General features: G+C 35.4%; 3 protein-coding genes across 4 annotated transcripts in view; 1 reads left to right on the forward strand and 2 right to left on the reverse strand.

Annotated features, from left to right (window-relative positions):
- Nucleotides 1-16,131, reverse strand: part of LOC134845501 (PAT complex subunit Asterix-like) — a 161,310-nt gene that overhangs the window by 114,569 nt on the left and 30,610 nt on the right. The gene's annotated exons all lie outside the window — the stretch shown is intronic.
- LOC134845838 (cell death-inducing p53-target protein 1-like) lies at nt 7,223-10,599 on the forward strand. 2 transcript variants are annotated; one of them, XM_063862927.1, is made up of 5 exons: nt 7,223-7,425; nt 7,728-7,886; nt 9,289-9,348; nt 9,578-9,728; nt 10,367-10,599. In XM_063862927.1, exons 1-5 carry the CDS (start codon nt 7,398-7,400, stop codon nt 10,467-10,469), a joined length of 501 nt encoding a protein of 166 aa, XP_063718997.1. In that variant the 5' UTR covers nt 7,223-7,397; the 3' UTR covers nt 10,470-10,599. The 2 variants fall into 2 exon arrangements, with proteins under 2 accessions (XP_063718997.1, XP_063718998.1); XM_063862928.1 differs by having other exon boundaries at nt 7,224-7,425; nt 7,728-7,874; nt 10,367-10,596.
- Nucleotides 10,809-14,910, reverse strand: LOC134845837 (polypeptide N-acetylgalactosaminyltransferase 10-like). The gene is made up of 7 exons (XM_063862926.1): nt 14,291-14,910; nt 13,771-14,046; nt 13,382-13,524; nt 12,955-13,159; nt 12,354-12,669; nt 11,854-12,075; nt 10,809-11,374 (listed from the first exon to the last, which is right to left on the reverse strand). Exons 1-7 carry the CDS (start codon nt 14,836-14,838, stop codon nt 11,186-11,188), a joined length of 1,899 nt encoding a protein of 632 aa, XP_063718996.1. The 5' UTR covers nt 14,839-14,910; the 3' UTR covers nt 10,809-11,185.

The raw sequence follows: 16,131 nt of genomic DNA on the forward strand, positions 1-16,131 counted from the left end.
ACTTATAGCGTAATCCTTTTAACGAAATAAAAACTTTTATTAGCAAGCTATTCAGGGCAAAGAAACTTGCAAACTTTTCAGGCTACTTCATTGCATGAATCGGTTCTCAAAACTTTGTTTTTGTCTCAGCAAGCTTCTTAAAGCTCTGAATCTTTTGCAATATTCCAAGTAATTTCATAAATTATAGATTCTAATAGATCAAATCAAAAAAAAAATTCAGCAAACCATGCTCCATACTAGGAGTCGATTGGCAAGCCATTCAAGCATTATAAAAATTATTCAATAGAAGCCGATTGCAAGCCATTTAAGCAAAAAAAAAATTTGAACTATTTGATGTTACATCATAGCGTGGACCGATCGTGGGGTTTGATAGCTTTCTACGCAAGCTTTTCAAATGGTCGGATCGAAAGACATTCTTAGCATTCCATTCAGTTTCTTAGCAAGTTTTCCTGAGCAAGCTAATCGAGCAATGAATTTTATAAAAAATACTAAGTTATTTCAAGTAGCAAAAGTTTGAGAAAAAATTAGGTAAAGTCAAGCAAGCTATGGAGCAATTAGAACTTGCAAGTTGTTTAAATTACTTGAATCAATTCGCTAAAAACATAAGTTTTTCACAAAACCGATTCAGCGATGAAAGTTCAAGTACTTCAAGTTGTCTCGAAGCATAAAGCGTCTAGCGAAATTATTTTTCAATCAAGTTTATGACCAAGCAAACTTTGAATTAATTCACGTTGTTTTCATAGCATGAATCGCATCGCGGAAAGTTAGTTTTTAAACCAGCATCTTAACAACAACACTTTGATTATCTGCAGGTTGTTTTATTAGCCTGAATCCATTTGCAAGTTTTTTTTTATGCAATCTATTGAGCAAAATCACTGAAATATTTTCATTTGTTTAATAGCGTTAATCGTTTTGCGAAAAGTTCTTTTTTTTTCAATTTCAAATTCCATATCTCATTCGAAGTTTGTTTTAAAAATGCGAATTTCAAGCAAAACTTTGGCTTTACGACAGAAGAGATGTTGCAAAAGCGAGTTGCTTTAAGTTTGCATGTTTCAGAAAACGATAATGCTCACGAAACGAAAATAAAAAAAACATTGACAGGTACTGTCTAGTATTGAAGTTGATTCTTTATCAATTGATCTTTACTAGCAAGCCCGCCTCCCATAATCAATCAGCTCGCAAAAATATAGCTGTTGTTCTGCTCAAGCTCTGTAAGCAAAAAGATTTTGAACAATTTCAAATTAAGCCATATCTTAAATCGGTTTGAAAAACTTCAGGTTTCATAGAACCAATCAGTTCCCAAAAATTGAAGTTAATTCATAGATTGATTCGGGTCGCAAAAAATTTAAGTTTTTCTAGGCAAGCTAATAGAACTATACAACTTTGAAATACTTCAAGTTATTCCATAAACTGAATCAGCACGCGAAAAGCTTAAAAGTTTTCTAAGCAAGCTAATCACGCTAAAAAATTTGAATTCTTTAAAGATATTTTTTGTAGACAAAATCGGCTCGCAACAAGTTTACCTCCAAGCAATGTTTCAAACTATGAAACATTAAAAAATTTCAAGATATTTCATAATTTGAATCAGTTTGCGAAAAGCTTCAAGTTTTTCGAAGCCAGCTATTCAAGCTATCAAAATTTGAAATACTTGGAAGTTCTTTCAAAAACCGAATCAATTCGCGAATTTTTTTCGAAGCAAGCTAATCAAGTTATGAAAACTTTAAAAATGGCAAGTTATTACGTGGAATAAATCGGCTCGCAGTTTAAGTTTAAGTTTTTCGCTTAAGTTACTTTGTGGACCGAATCGGTTCGCGAAAAGTTTCAGTTTTTCTAAGCAAGTTCTTAAAGCTATGAAACTTTGAAAATTTTCAATTAAATTTTTGGACCGAGTTAGTTCGCAAAATTTTTCAGTTTTTTCTAAACAACCTTTTAAAGCTTTGAATGTTTTCAAGTTATTTCATAGACGGAATCGTTCGTGAAAAGTTTGTTTTTCTAGGTTACAAAATTACGAAATTTTGAGTTATTACAAGTTTTTTCACAGACTGAATACGATCGCGAAAAGCTTAAGTTTTTCTTACTTTCTTAGCAAGCTTTTGAACTTACGAAAATTTGAATTATTACAAGTTATTTCATAGAATGAATCGGTTTGTGAAAAGTTTGTTTTTCTAAGCAAAATTTCAAAATTACGAAATTTTCAATTATTACAAGTTATCTCACAAACTAAATCGGTTTGCGAAAAGCTTTAACTTTTTTTGAAGCCAGCTATGAAACTTTGAAATAATTTAAATTACTTTGCGGACCAAATCGGTTCGCGAAAAGTTTGTTTTTCTAGCTTACAAAATTACGAATTTTTGAATTATTACAAAATTTTTCACAGACTGAAAACGATCGCGAAAAGCTTAAGTTTTTCTTACTTTCTTAGCAAGCTTTTGAACTTACAAAAATTTGAATTATTACAAGTTATTTCTAGAATGAATCGGTTTGTGAAAAAGTTGTTTTTCTAAGAAATCTTTCAAAATTACGAATTTTTGAATTATTATAAGTTTTTTCACAGAGTGAATAGGATCGCGAAAGGCTTAAGTTTTTCTTACTTTTTAGCAAGCTTTTAAACTTACGAAAATTTGAATTATTACAAGTTATTTCTAGAATGAATCGGTTTGTGAAAAGTTTGTTTTTCTAAGAAAGCTTCGTAATATTTCGTAAAACTTCAAGTTATTTTTTGGAACGAATCGGATCGCAAAAAACTTCAAATTTTCTAAGCAAGCTGTTCAATATATGTAACTATGAACAATTGCATGTTATTATGTGGACTAAACCGGTTCGCGTAAAATTTGAAGTTTTTCTAAGCAAGCTTTTAAAACTGAAATTTTGAAATATTTCAAGAAAATTCTTAGACCGAATCAGTTCGCAAAATTTTAGTTTTTTCTAAGCAACCTTTTGAAGCTTTGAAACTTTGAACGTTATCAAGTTATTTCATAGACGGAATCGGTTTGTGATAGGTTTGTTTTTCTTAGCAAGCTTTAAAAATTATGAATTTTTCAATTATTACAAGTTATTTCACAAACTAAATCGGTTTGCAAAAAACCTTTAATTTTTTTCAAGCAAGCTATGAAACTTTGAAATAAGTAAGTTACTTTGAGGACCAAATCGGTTCGCGAAAAGTTTGTTTTTCTAGCTTACAAAATTACGAATTTTTGAATTATTACAAAATTTTTCACAGACTGAAAACGATCGCGAAAAGCTTAAGTTTTTCTTACTTTCTTAGCAAGCTTTTGAACTTACAAAAATTTGAATTATTACAAGTTATTTCTAGAATGAATCGGTTTGTGAAAAAGTTGTTTTTCGAAGCAAGCTATGAAACTCAAATTATTTAAGTTATTTCATAGACTGAATCGGTTCGCGAAAATTTTAAGTTGTTCTAAGCAAAGCCATTTCCATTTATTTCATATACCACATCGGTTCTCAAAAACATTCTGTTTTAGCATGTGGAGGTTACTGTTTTCAAATGATTCGTTCCCGGCTGAATTTTTGACAGTCCCAGTTCCAGGCAGAAATTAAATGAAATTTCGGACAAAATTAGGCAGGTACTGTCTAGCCTTGAAGTTGGATCGAGTTCATCTTCTTCTCCTGGTTGCTCTGAATGATTCTTAAACGTTACGCTCGATAGCCTCTTAAACATTGTCTCCTAGTATTTCTTAAGCATTGTGTTCAGTTAAACATTGCGTCCATAGCACATTCGGAGTTTCATTTAATATATAAGATTGAAAAATTCTAGCATGTTCTAGTTTCAGAATATTTTCCCCTTGTTTGAGCGTTGAACCCAATGCTAGTTCTTCTCAATTGCCTCAAAATGCAAAAACATGGCAATCATTTTATGTCATTCATTACTTTTAAAAATGATTTACTTATCTTATTTTAGAATTAACGAATGACAGAAAAATGAATGCCTAAGTAAACTAATTGGCACTTCTCGATCTGTTTCAACATTTTTCGGGCACTTTATTAATTTGCTTTATTTGCTCTAAATTATTTGTTGGTTCGATTGACATCGCCGAAGCAACGAAATGAATGATCTTAGGGCACCTTCTAGCTTGGGAATCTGTTGATATAACGAAACCATTCTTTCGCATACCTGCCTCCCCAACGCGGGTCATTATAACTTTTTGCGGGTGATATTATGGGAAAGAAATGATAAAACTTTCAAAAAAAATTAAATAACGGTTTCAAATTTTGAAAAAGCGTTAGTCATTTAAATCTTGAAACTTGAAAACGGTTCTCAAAACTTCCTGAAAATCCGCCCAAGCATTTGGCTGTGCTCTGAATACAGATCCTAAGCCGAAATGAAAACAGACTTCGGATTTGAAGCTTCTAAAACACTGGTCTGTTCGCTTACATTGTCTCTAACGATTTTCTAATAACAACAACAGAAGGGGGCTCCAAGCTGTCCATTCCGCCCTGCTCCCCACACTGCGCTACACTTATTTAAGTGTCCCCAAAACGGAATAAAATTCACCTCAATAGACTTCTGGCTTCGGCTGACGGAGGTCGCAACGTTCCTCGAACTCGGCGAGAGGATGACGGACGCGCCCCAAACAACGGGCTAATAACAACAACAACTACAACAACAACAACAACAACGGGGGACATATGTCAATATATATATATCAACAATTAATAATAAAATAAGTGATAAGAAACGAAATACAGACTATTTCACAAAAACAATTTATTTTAAACCAACATTCCAGATATCAAATTATACCACTGTACTATTTAACATGGGAACAAAGTCAGTGGATCTCTAAGCTTTAGTTTCAAAATTTTTCTTTTGGTTTTCCTCTGCTGTTTGTTAGATTTATGGGTTCTGAGTTTCGTGCATTGAGTGTCAAAATCGTTTGCTGTTTGTTTAGCCTCTGAGAATTGAATTGTCTGCCACGAGCAGCTGCGTAAGGGAACCCTTATAATAATTTGAGCAGCTACTGCGCTGGAGAATGTAAGAATTAGTGAAGCGGAAGCTTTGGTTGCTGGCCAATATTTTAAAACACGCGCCTCTTAAGTCCCCTCTTCCACTGTTGGGAACTCTTCGTAGATCAGTGAGTTGTGTATGGCAGTAAGTAGTCCACCTCCCTCTCGAGCGCGGTCCTTTCTGATAATAGTATGAATTGGGCCTAGCGAGGGAGTGCGGTTTTTTTTCAGTCAGTTTTGTCTCTTGAAAAACAGCGGTATGAATTTGAAATTCACACATTAGTACGGCTATTTCGGGTGCTTTTACTGATACTCCGTTACAGTTCAGTTAGAGAAAAATTGAACTTTTTGTAGATTGGGAATGGTTACATGGAGGGTTTGGTAAGGGCGGGAAATGGTAATAGTAGTATGCGCTGTATGCTTTTGAGGGTGTGTTTGGGTCATTCGGTGTCTTAGTTATTCGGGTAGCGAGGTTTGTAGTCTTAGTGTATTTCGGCCTTTTAGGCGTATCATTAAATGGGAGGGCCAGGATATTATTGTTTGCACAAATAGGGCAGTAGAAGTTTCTGTGGGGTTGTTTGAGGTTTGCGAGGCCACTATAATTTAGTGCGATCCATCAGCATATGTGACACCAAACAATTGTTTGAGTGCGGAAGATATTTGTGTTACAGGGTGGGCAGATACATGGGCCTGGGTTTGGGTTAATGCCGGCACGTAAAAGAAGAATAAGTATTAAAAAACGGAGCAGCCCAGTCGAATTTGGACGCTCCGCCACCAAAAACAGGGTCTGAGCACGCTTTCTGCGCTCCCAAACACGGGAGGGGGTTTCGGTGCCATTTGCTACGACTTGTCGCACGTCGGGTCCACCAGGAGAAGGCGGCACCGTTGGATCCAATTGTCCTCAGTGATTTTTTTTAATCATGGCGCCAATACGAATTAAAAACAAATTTAAGTTAAAACTTATATTAAACTGTAACTCGTTTTCAAATGATAATGGCGCCGTTTTAAAACAATGTAACGGGCACAATTATTGACAAATACTGTTATAGACATGGTGAGTAAGTTAAAAAGTTTGGCATGTGAATGAAAAAAACTCCTGCTAGTATAACATGACGGACCGTATCAGGGTGAGGCTAAAGATTCCGACTGCATTTTAAAGTCTATAGAGCAGTGTTCGCCAACAAAAACTAATGAAAAACAACAAAATTTTGAAACCACCGAACACCAGGTACACATAGATAGATTTCTTTCCGAGTAACGCAGCAATGCTGACAAATAGCCTGCTTCAACCAATATGTCACTTTTTCTCTGATGGATTAACTTTACGAAAAATTATCACAGGTAAAATATCTTTTTAAATTTCAACGTGAGGCATTAATAACTCTCGGATAATAAAAAAGTAGTACGACAACAAGAAAACCATCCTAAGCAAAAATACTCTGTCACTTTCTTCAAAAGTCGGAACAATAATTCGTACGAAAATGAACACGAAAAGGAGTCATGCAATAGGTTATGCAATTTTCCCAATTTTCCTCCAACTTCCCAGAAGTCAAAGAAGTGATGAAAATATAAGAGAGTTCACGTTTACTTTGCAGTTCATTTCCATTAGATCGTTACAATTATTAACGTGAATCTTTATAGACTCATTTAATTCAGTTTCATTTTCAATTATTGTCCCTTGTACGCCTAAGTATAAAGCGTATATATTAAACGTATTATAAGAAAACAAGACTTATCTGTGAGAAAAAAAAACGCATTTGGTATTAACTTATGATAAGATATGCTTTATGATGCAAGAAAAATTAGAAATTACCATAAATAGTCCTTTAATTAATTGCATACCAAGAATATTTTTTTTCAAATTAATAAATCTAGCAGACGGCCAACTAGATCTGCGAACTACTTGTAATGAAAACCGTAAAATTTACTGAACTCGGGGAGTAGGGGTTTTAATGTGGACAAACTCAGTGCCAGGATTGAAAACACTTAATTAAAATGTGATCAGATTCTCCCTCAATAGAAATCATTCCACACAAAAAATTCACAGAGCAACAATTACTCTTGACCTGTTTTTTTTTAATAATAGAAAACCAAATCTTATATTCAAATTTTTTTTCACAAAAATCAAGGGAGCAAGTTCGCTTTGAAATATGGACATAATTCTTCTAAACAATTCGTCTAGGCCAGATAATCTTTTAAACAATAACGAAAAAACTGTGTTGGCTTTTAAACGAAAGACGCAAAAACACACGACTGGTTGTTTACAATTACAATAGCATTGACGCAGAAGAGAAAGATTAACAATAACTATTATTCATTCTAACTCTTTTCGCTCGTTATAAAATTTTCAGTTGCTTCAAATTGAAAAAAAGTACGAAGCAAAAGCACTACTTTATATCAATTCCGAAAAATATCAAAATTGAAAAATCATAATGGCACAGCCTCCACCCTACAACCCAAGTAAGTTCAAACAATATAATTGATTTCATCCGGATACGCAAGGAACAAATTAAAAAAAAACACGTTTAGCACGAATTAAAAAACTCAACTCTGATGTGGTTTCGAATCTGATGACAAAAAGAAACGGTTGTTCATAAATAACTCACATCCGATAATCTAAGAGAAATTTTTTGTTAATAGACTCTTTGAAACTAATTATTCAACAAGATACGAACGGATTTCCATTTCAAGATAATTGCCTCCAACTGGATCCATAACAAGTTCTGGAATATTTTCAGACCACTAACGATATCTTTTTTCAGATCAATATGGACAGGCATCAGCACCTCCAGGCTTCGTCGCTCCCGGTGCTCCTCAATACCAATATGGTCAGCCGCAACCACCATATGGCCAGCCTCAACAATATGGCCAGCCTCAACAATATGGCCAGCCTCAAGCAACACAATATGGTCAGATCCAAGGTTTCGATTAATTTTTCATCAATGTATCATAGAGGCCTTTAACTAATAATTACCACTTATCTACGCGAGAATAAACAAACAAGCTTAACTCAACATACAACAAAATCCAAGCTATGTTCATTTAAAATATGGGCCGCGATATTTTGCTTCGCCTTCTAGCAACTAGCGAAGAAGTTCAATCAAGTTTTATCATTGAAAAAAACCGGTTCACTTGCAAGTAAAACAAAAAATTAATCGTTTTTGTCAATAAAAGATCAAAGTATCCGGAACAAAAAGGCCTGCACCATTAGAAACTCTAAAAAGAGCTTTAAAATGCTTTAAGGAAGGCAAGTTTTCAAAAAATCTTTTCTGTGAAACTAAGCAGACAAAAAAGCGGACAGACAACAACCTAAATAAGCCCAAATTTTCTATTTGCCAAAAAAACAGGCCTCAACTAGAATCGGACTCCCGGGATTTGTCGTCTCAAGCAAAGGGTTTACAGCAACTTGGAATAAAGCTGAACCATCGAGCTACGAAAACTAAGCTGAAAAAAAATAAACAGACAGACGATAATTTGAAACGCACAAAAACTCTAGTTTGTAATAAAAAAAGGTCCCGGTCGGATTCGAACCGCAAGCCTTTACTGTCTCAAGCTGTTGTTTTACATCTACGTCAGATGCGCCGGATGGTTGATTAGATGATTTAAATCTATATTTACCAAGCGGTAACAAAGCCGAAAATACCTGAGAAGAAAACCTTCAGACCGAAAAAAAATTCAAAACTTATAAAACTGTTAAGTCCCTTTTCCTCTCAGAGCACACACGCACGCGCGCACAAAACTTTTTCGGTCGAATAAGACGCAAGAAGAGGCCACTAAGTCGATATCAATTAAGCCGAAAATTATTAGGCCGTTGAAAGACAAAAAAAGTGAAATTTCAACAAATCGAGCTTGGTAAATTGCGCTGGTAAAATCACAACTAATGTGAAAAACAAATTTCGATTCGACCGTCTTTTTAAAATGCTAAAAGCAACTGCAGTGAAAATTATTACAGCTAAAATAAACGATTCTTAGATGTCGCAACTAAGCCGACAAAACATACGCAGACAAATAATAAAAAAATTTTTTAACTGGAACATTTACTGTTTGAAAAAAGACTGGTCCTGGTCAGATTCAAACAGAGGACCTTTGCCGTTCCAGGCGTTTTCGTTACCCCGACTATAAAGGTGCAAAAGACATTACAAAAATTGAATTCATTATGAACCAAGGTACATCAAGAGTCCAATGACGCTTTTTGCCAAAGTTGTTTACGGGGAAAAAAGTCTAGTACCCGATTGTAATACCCTTGCTTATCGCAAGGGTAATAAAAAACATTGAAATGAAGAGCACGGGGTTTTAATGGTCAAAACTTCAGTACTTATTTAGGGCAAGTCACTTACACAACAGTTGGCCACACTGTCGTCATCCCGCAGAGACCAATGCTCGGTGAGTTCACTCTATATTCAACTATATTCTAATGAGAGTTTAAACAGATATATCAATTTCTCTTTATACTAAATCAAATATATTTGTTGTCCTACCATCTTCAGAATAGAATCCAGTGAGCTTCGACTAAACAAAGCAGTCACTTCATATATAACGACACAGCACTTAATTTCGAAACATTGAACATCGATAGCAAAAATCTAATTCAATTAGCTTAACACTGTTTCAGGGAAAAACTGTTGCATGGTGACATGTCCCCATTGCCGCAGTACTGTCACTACGAGTGTGGATCACACTATTGGTTCGGGGACATGGATGGCCTGTCTGATGATTATGGGGATCTCATGCCTAGTCTCATTGTTCATTGGCGTCGGTATCCTGTAAGTAAAAAATCAGCCATCAGATAACTAAATGTGGAATGAACTTGAAACTAAGTCTTAGAAGTTTCTCTTTTTCAGCTCATTAGGCAAACAAAAAATAAGGACATCCGGTTGCTGTGCAATTTGCACAGAATGCTCCGACCACATTTCTCAAATTTTTTTTCCAAAGTAGTGTCTTTTTTTGTGCGTCGTGATGATAAAACTATACCAACGCGTAAAAAATAGTGAATTAGGCATAAACGACTACAACTGCCTTCAAAAAATTTGCACAAAGAGGCCAAAACTCATTTCGTTTATTAAAACTTCAACGTCCAAAAAAATCTGCGAAGTCATCCAAGAACTGGATGCAGACCAGAAAGTTAAAAAAATTCCACCATTACACAAACTATTAGAAACTGTTCAGCACTTGTTACAGCACAGTTTTTCAAGCGCGCAGCGGTAGAGTTAAAACCTATGAAACAAACAAGGAAAAGCGTCACAAGAAAAAGGTGAAATCAGTTAGTGATGTTTTACACGGTGGCTGTAATATCCTTGCTCATCGTAAAGGTACAAGCCTGGATCTTCCCAGCAGTCCATCTACAGTATCTGTACCAAACGTATAAGAGACGGTCAAACAGTTTACTTTCTGATTTTTTCAGTGGGTGGTTTTTCTGCTGGATTCCCTTCTGCATGAACGACTGCAAGGATGCAAGACACACATGTCCCAACTGCAGACAGCTCATCGGAACATACACAAAATGATACGAATGACACAAGGATAACAAAAAAAAAGAATCAATACTGCAAACGAATTTTCCAAGACAAACAATAGACCCACTACGAAAACCACACACAAACTAATTCAACGCTCAGTTTTTTTGCTTAATTCTTGCCAAATTTGCTAAGAAATTTAATATATTATTCTTTAAAATGGTAATTTCCTATCGATAACTCGTTTTCAGACATAAGAAACAAACAACACTTTGTATTTATAATTAAACCAAGAATATTTTATTAAAACGAACTAGTAGAACAAAATTATAATCAATCCCATCATAGAAACGATTAGAAAAACTAATCAATATTCATAAATAACTAGAAAAAATCTAGAAAATTCTAATTTCCGTTAAATCGCAATTCATTGTGAATTTGAATCATTGTAAATTACCAGTAAACAGTCCCTTTCTAGCATTTTATATCATCGCGTTAATTTTCAGAAGATTATTTTTGGTCATGAATCAGAAACCAATCAAACGGCAAAAAGGATATATCAATCCCAAATATACCCTGTATCCCAGTAATAACGATTAGAAATCCAAATCCCTGCAACGATAACTGCCTTTCGACTACCTAACAATAATCGGCTCGATCCAATTGCATCGCAGTTGTCGCGGAACATGCTCGTTTCAATACAGATAAAGCATGTAGACCTCCCATTTTCCCGCAAAATTCCTTGCCGCGCTGAACTATTTTTTGCATTATCTGTCCAGGCTTCGATCGTAAGGAGGCCCCAAATCTTCCCGAAACTCGGAGAAGTCAACAGCATCGAATGTCCATTTTTGATCTTCATTTTCTCCATCACATATATCCATAAACACTTTGGATCCGTCAGTTGATAAACAGAGCTTCGTTCTTGTGTCCAGGTCGTGTTTGATTTGTAAGGTATCCTGCAAAAACAACAATCCAAAACTCAAAACATTATCAACAGATGGTTAAAAAAAGAAATTGACAAAAGGACACTAAAACTTTCGACTGCAAAATTTCTAAGAAAAAAAATCATGTCAAAGCTCTTTGAATTCCAAGAATTTGTAAAATAGAGCAAAAAATCAAACTTGAGCGTGATTTCCCTAAGCACATTTATTAGTCACAATCACTTCCTTTTTTTTCTCAAAAAGAGCACGCTAAAAATCCCTAAAATATTTCACCAAAACGTATGTATCATTTTGACATCACATTTTGCTAGAAAAATGGCCACAGGAAATATTTATTGAACAATTTGTTAATTTAACAAAGAATTTTACAGGTCCCTTTATAATAATTAAAACATTACTCGCATGACGGGGAAAAATTCATTGGAAAGCATTATTCAAAAATATAATTTTCACTAATTGTGTGATCCAATTATTTGCAGTTCATCCTTACTAACCTTCATATAGAGCCATTTCTGGTTTCCACCCTGCTCGTGACACTGGAACCACTCCGGCTGCGCTCCTTTCACGTGTCTCGCTAAGTCCAGACAATCTCGGCCATTCTGCTTTCTCATTTCTCGACGCCACGTTAACTTGAAATGAGGAACCTTAACATCTTTACTGGCACAGTTCTTCAAAACAGTTCCACCGTTATCGCCTCCATTGATGTGGAGGCACATCTGGAATAAACCAAAAAAAAAATCCTAAAACTGATATATTTATCCAAATAATTCAATATTAAAAGAACGAAAGATTTTATCGAAATGAAAAAATTTGCATATAGGTGCATATTCAATTATTTTCTTGTGTGCGAAAATGAAATGTTCCATTTAACCTCGAAATTTAAAGCCAATCAGTAACAATTTCAGTTTCATTACTTATCATTAAAAGGTGACAAGAAGTCACTTCGGTCTTTAAGTAGTTTTCTGAACATGATTTGCAGATTGGGAACACTCACCGTTTCTTTTTGTTTTGACCTGCACCTGCCAGTTGCGTATGGTTTGGGTTCGACAGCTGGATAGTACCATCCCTGATCGTACGCCACATTCTCCATATACCACTTGAACGATTTGCACTTCAGCTTCGTCCTTATCTGACGTCTCTCTTCTAAGTCGTCTCCAAGGGATCTTCCTTTGAGACCTGGTTTGTGTTTTAAGTAGTACTCTTTGTATTCGTCCATCCATAGTTCTGCTATGCGATAGTGGTTCATGCCGATGACGTCGTGGCCTCCAGGCACTGAGAATGACATGTGACTGCGGTAGATATGTCCGACCCTAAAAATAAGAAGACAAATATGTCCCAATTTATTTATGTTCTCGAAAATAAAAGTGTATAAAAATGGGAATTAAATTAGTGTTGATTAATTTTGAAAGTCTTGCATTCCCTTTAACATACATAACACAGGTCAACTGTCATGACACTTCAGTACTGTCAATGCACCTTACCGTTATTCTCAATATTTTTAACATACGCAACTAAGTTACATCATGAACCATTTCGTTTTTAGTTTTCACATGAATGCTTGGTCTTCAATTGCCAATATCAAGGTTTTAACTGACCTGGAACAGGGCACCTCTTCCATCTCTCCCCCACACATCCACACTTTGAAGCTGATCTCATACTGCTCTGCTCCCCATATCTTGAGAAACGGGTCATATCCACCCAGCAGCCAGAACCAGTCTCTGTGGATTGAAAACAGACCTCCTGCTTGAACTGGAGTTTTTATAGGGGAGGCTGCGTCTTCCATCGATGCGCGCTCTCTGGCTAAACAAGCAAAACGTATAAAATTTCTTCAAAATGAACAAAAAAACTCAATAGTAAACGAAGCGTCGTATCATCGAAAATAATCATCATATCGAATTAGAAGTCAAGATCAACTTCATTGCTCAAATTACGACTGGCGAACAATATTCCAATTTTTTCAAAGAAAAGGAAAAATCCCTCGCCAAGTATACCGAACACGTTTTGAAAAATGCTGATATTTACCAGTGATTGGGAGTCTCTTGTAGAGTAATTCCCAGCTGAAGGAGCCCCTCAAGATACCTCCCGGCTGCTCCTCGTAGTTGAAGTTCTTTCCATCTACTACGTCTATCATCGGCTGCGGAACCGACTTCCAATTCATGGCTATCCTGAAACTAGACGTTGATTTCTTTTATTCACGGCGAAACAGTGAAATATCATATAGGTTTACCGACAGCAAAGTTTTACACACACGCAAAACTCTAGGTACTCATTCGTCCAGCCCACAATTTAAATAAATTTTCATGATAATGGAAATCGCACTCTTATTTTTTCCATTGAAACTGATAATTATACGATTTTTCCATAGTAAGTTTTTATGATTCACGACGCTCAAGGGAAAAACAGAAACCTACCTATCTAGTAGAGGCGGTAACCAGTTATAACTGCACTCTATATGACTATCTAAGAAAGTCAAAACCTCTCCTTCCGCATTTCTAGCACCGAGAGACCTCGCCTCAATGAGGCCCAGTCTGTTATCCGAATATATCACTCGGGTCTTGGGCAACTTGTGCACTTCAACATGGAACTCCGAGACCCTGTTTAGTTCTTCATGCGTGCTGGCATCGTTGACCAGGATGATTTCCCTGATGAGATGAGAAGGCGACTTGTTCAAGATACTGTGGATTGACCTAAAAGAAATCTACGAATAACTTCGGATTCATTAACGAAATACATTTGATAGCCAAAACGACTACACTGATCTGCAGCGATTCCTTAAAATTCACGAAATATCAAACAAATGATGCGGAAAAAAGAAGAAACATTCACATCAAGTATAGCAGATACTTAGACAAAAATGAAAAATCACAGCATTGATCATAAATAAAACAATTCATACATCAAATGATTGATGAGCTGGAATGGAACACTAACCTGAGAAGCACCGATGGCGCCTCATTGTGAAAAGGCATGATAATACTGGTGTCTGGCAAGTTCTCGTGATACAATTTAGAGGCACAAAGCGGGTGTCTGATATCTCTGATTGCCCGATCCAAAGAGACCAGGTCACTCACAAACTTCGAGTACCCATATTTACCCATAGATACCGACTTCTGCTCCTCCTCCGTTAATTTGACCTTTTCTCGTTCACCTCTGCCTTCACGTTTAGCTTCCAACTTCATCAAAGTATAATTATGCCAATCAATCAACTTGCCCAAATCTTTGCCTCTAGTTTTACTCAAATCAATTTCCTTTTCACTGTCTTTTTTACTCTGGACTTTTTTCTCATCTTGACTTTCATTTGACCGTTTATCTTCTTGAATAATTTGATTCTCATTGTTGTAAATATTGTCCAGACGTCGTGCTTTGATGTTCGGCCTCGGTCGATGTGATTCATCGTCAGGCGCAAGATAACTGATCAAAAAGAATAAACTGATGACGGCGAAGATGAATATAACAAACCTTCTCGGCGTGAGGCGCATTGTGCTTCTCTGATTTCATGCTACGCTAGAGAATACAAAATAAGTGGGCACATGGTTTCCACTCATTCATGGCGTCTAAAATTGGATGACATGACATACCCTTATAAAAATATGAAATATAGAAACTGATTACTTTTTGCATACAATTTTCCAAAGCCTTAAAACACAGAAACGAGGCAAACCTTCGCTGGACTGGTATTTGACCAAAAAGCTCCAGAAGGTAACGTAGTTGATGGAAGTAAGACAGAAAACCATCAACAGTAGCGTCATAACTGACAAAAATGCTCAAAAATTTTTACAAAACCATTTTTTTTGGTTGGAAAACATCTTCATTTTTTAAAGCTCTTTTCCAGAAATACAATTTTTGAGCTTTACGAAATACACATATAAGGAAAAACCACCTGAAAAAAGGTCCTACTAAGATATAGTTAATAATCAAAAAAAAGTTAAGCGGGTTTTTCGCTGAGGCAACAAAAAACAAGCAGCATTAGCTATTTAGTTTATCGACACGACACTTTTTCTCATAGTTAGAACAGCCTCATAGAACACTCGAAAACTATGTGTATTTTGTATTGGAAATACATGATATCTCTGATATAACAGAAACATAGCCAAGATACAGTTGGAAAAGAGTCAATGAACGCAAGTAAACAGATAAAATACTGACTTATTTTTTGACAAAATCTTAACTTTCGAAGTTCAAAAAAAATATATGGCCTTCAAGCGTTTTCAAATTCAACAACAATATATAATAAACACTTTTAGTGATAGACTAAGCCAATTTGAGAAAACTGGATCACTAGGTAAACTTTCGCTGGGAAAAATGGGAAAACATTAAATTCCATTTTCAAAACTAGAAGTCGATCATATTTTTTGTTTACTTTTCAACGTGTGCTGTTAACATTGAAATGATATGAACTTAAAAAAATCAAACCGCTAAAAAGCAATATTGAGCCTGAACAAATTCTAAGATTTTTCGTTAAAAAAAATCATTACGATCTATATAATATTTTGAACAACGATCATCGACTCAAAAAAAACTATCTATTTTTAAAACCAGATGTCGAAATAGTATTTCTAGTCACAAGAAAAATATAGTGATATACTAAAAAAAATATCCTATGAAAAAATTCATGCGTCGTCTATCCTCTCCATTTTGATCTCAATTAATTTTCTCTGAATCGCTCGACAAAATTACCAAAATGCCGAATGCACAAAAATGGGGGTTGAGAAATTAGACGATAAGCAAATTAGACGGAGGTACTTAAAAAGAAATTAGTCGATTTTGAAAAC

Source organism: Symsagittifera roscoffensis, chromosome 5 (genome assembly GCF_963678635.1).
Source record: "Symsagittifera roscoffensis chromosome 5, txSymRosc1.1, whole genome shotgun sequence".
Classification (NCBI taxonomy): Eukaryota; Metazoa; Xenacoelomorpha; order Acoela; family Convolutidae; genus Symsagittifera; species Symsagittifera roscoffensis.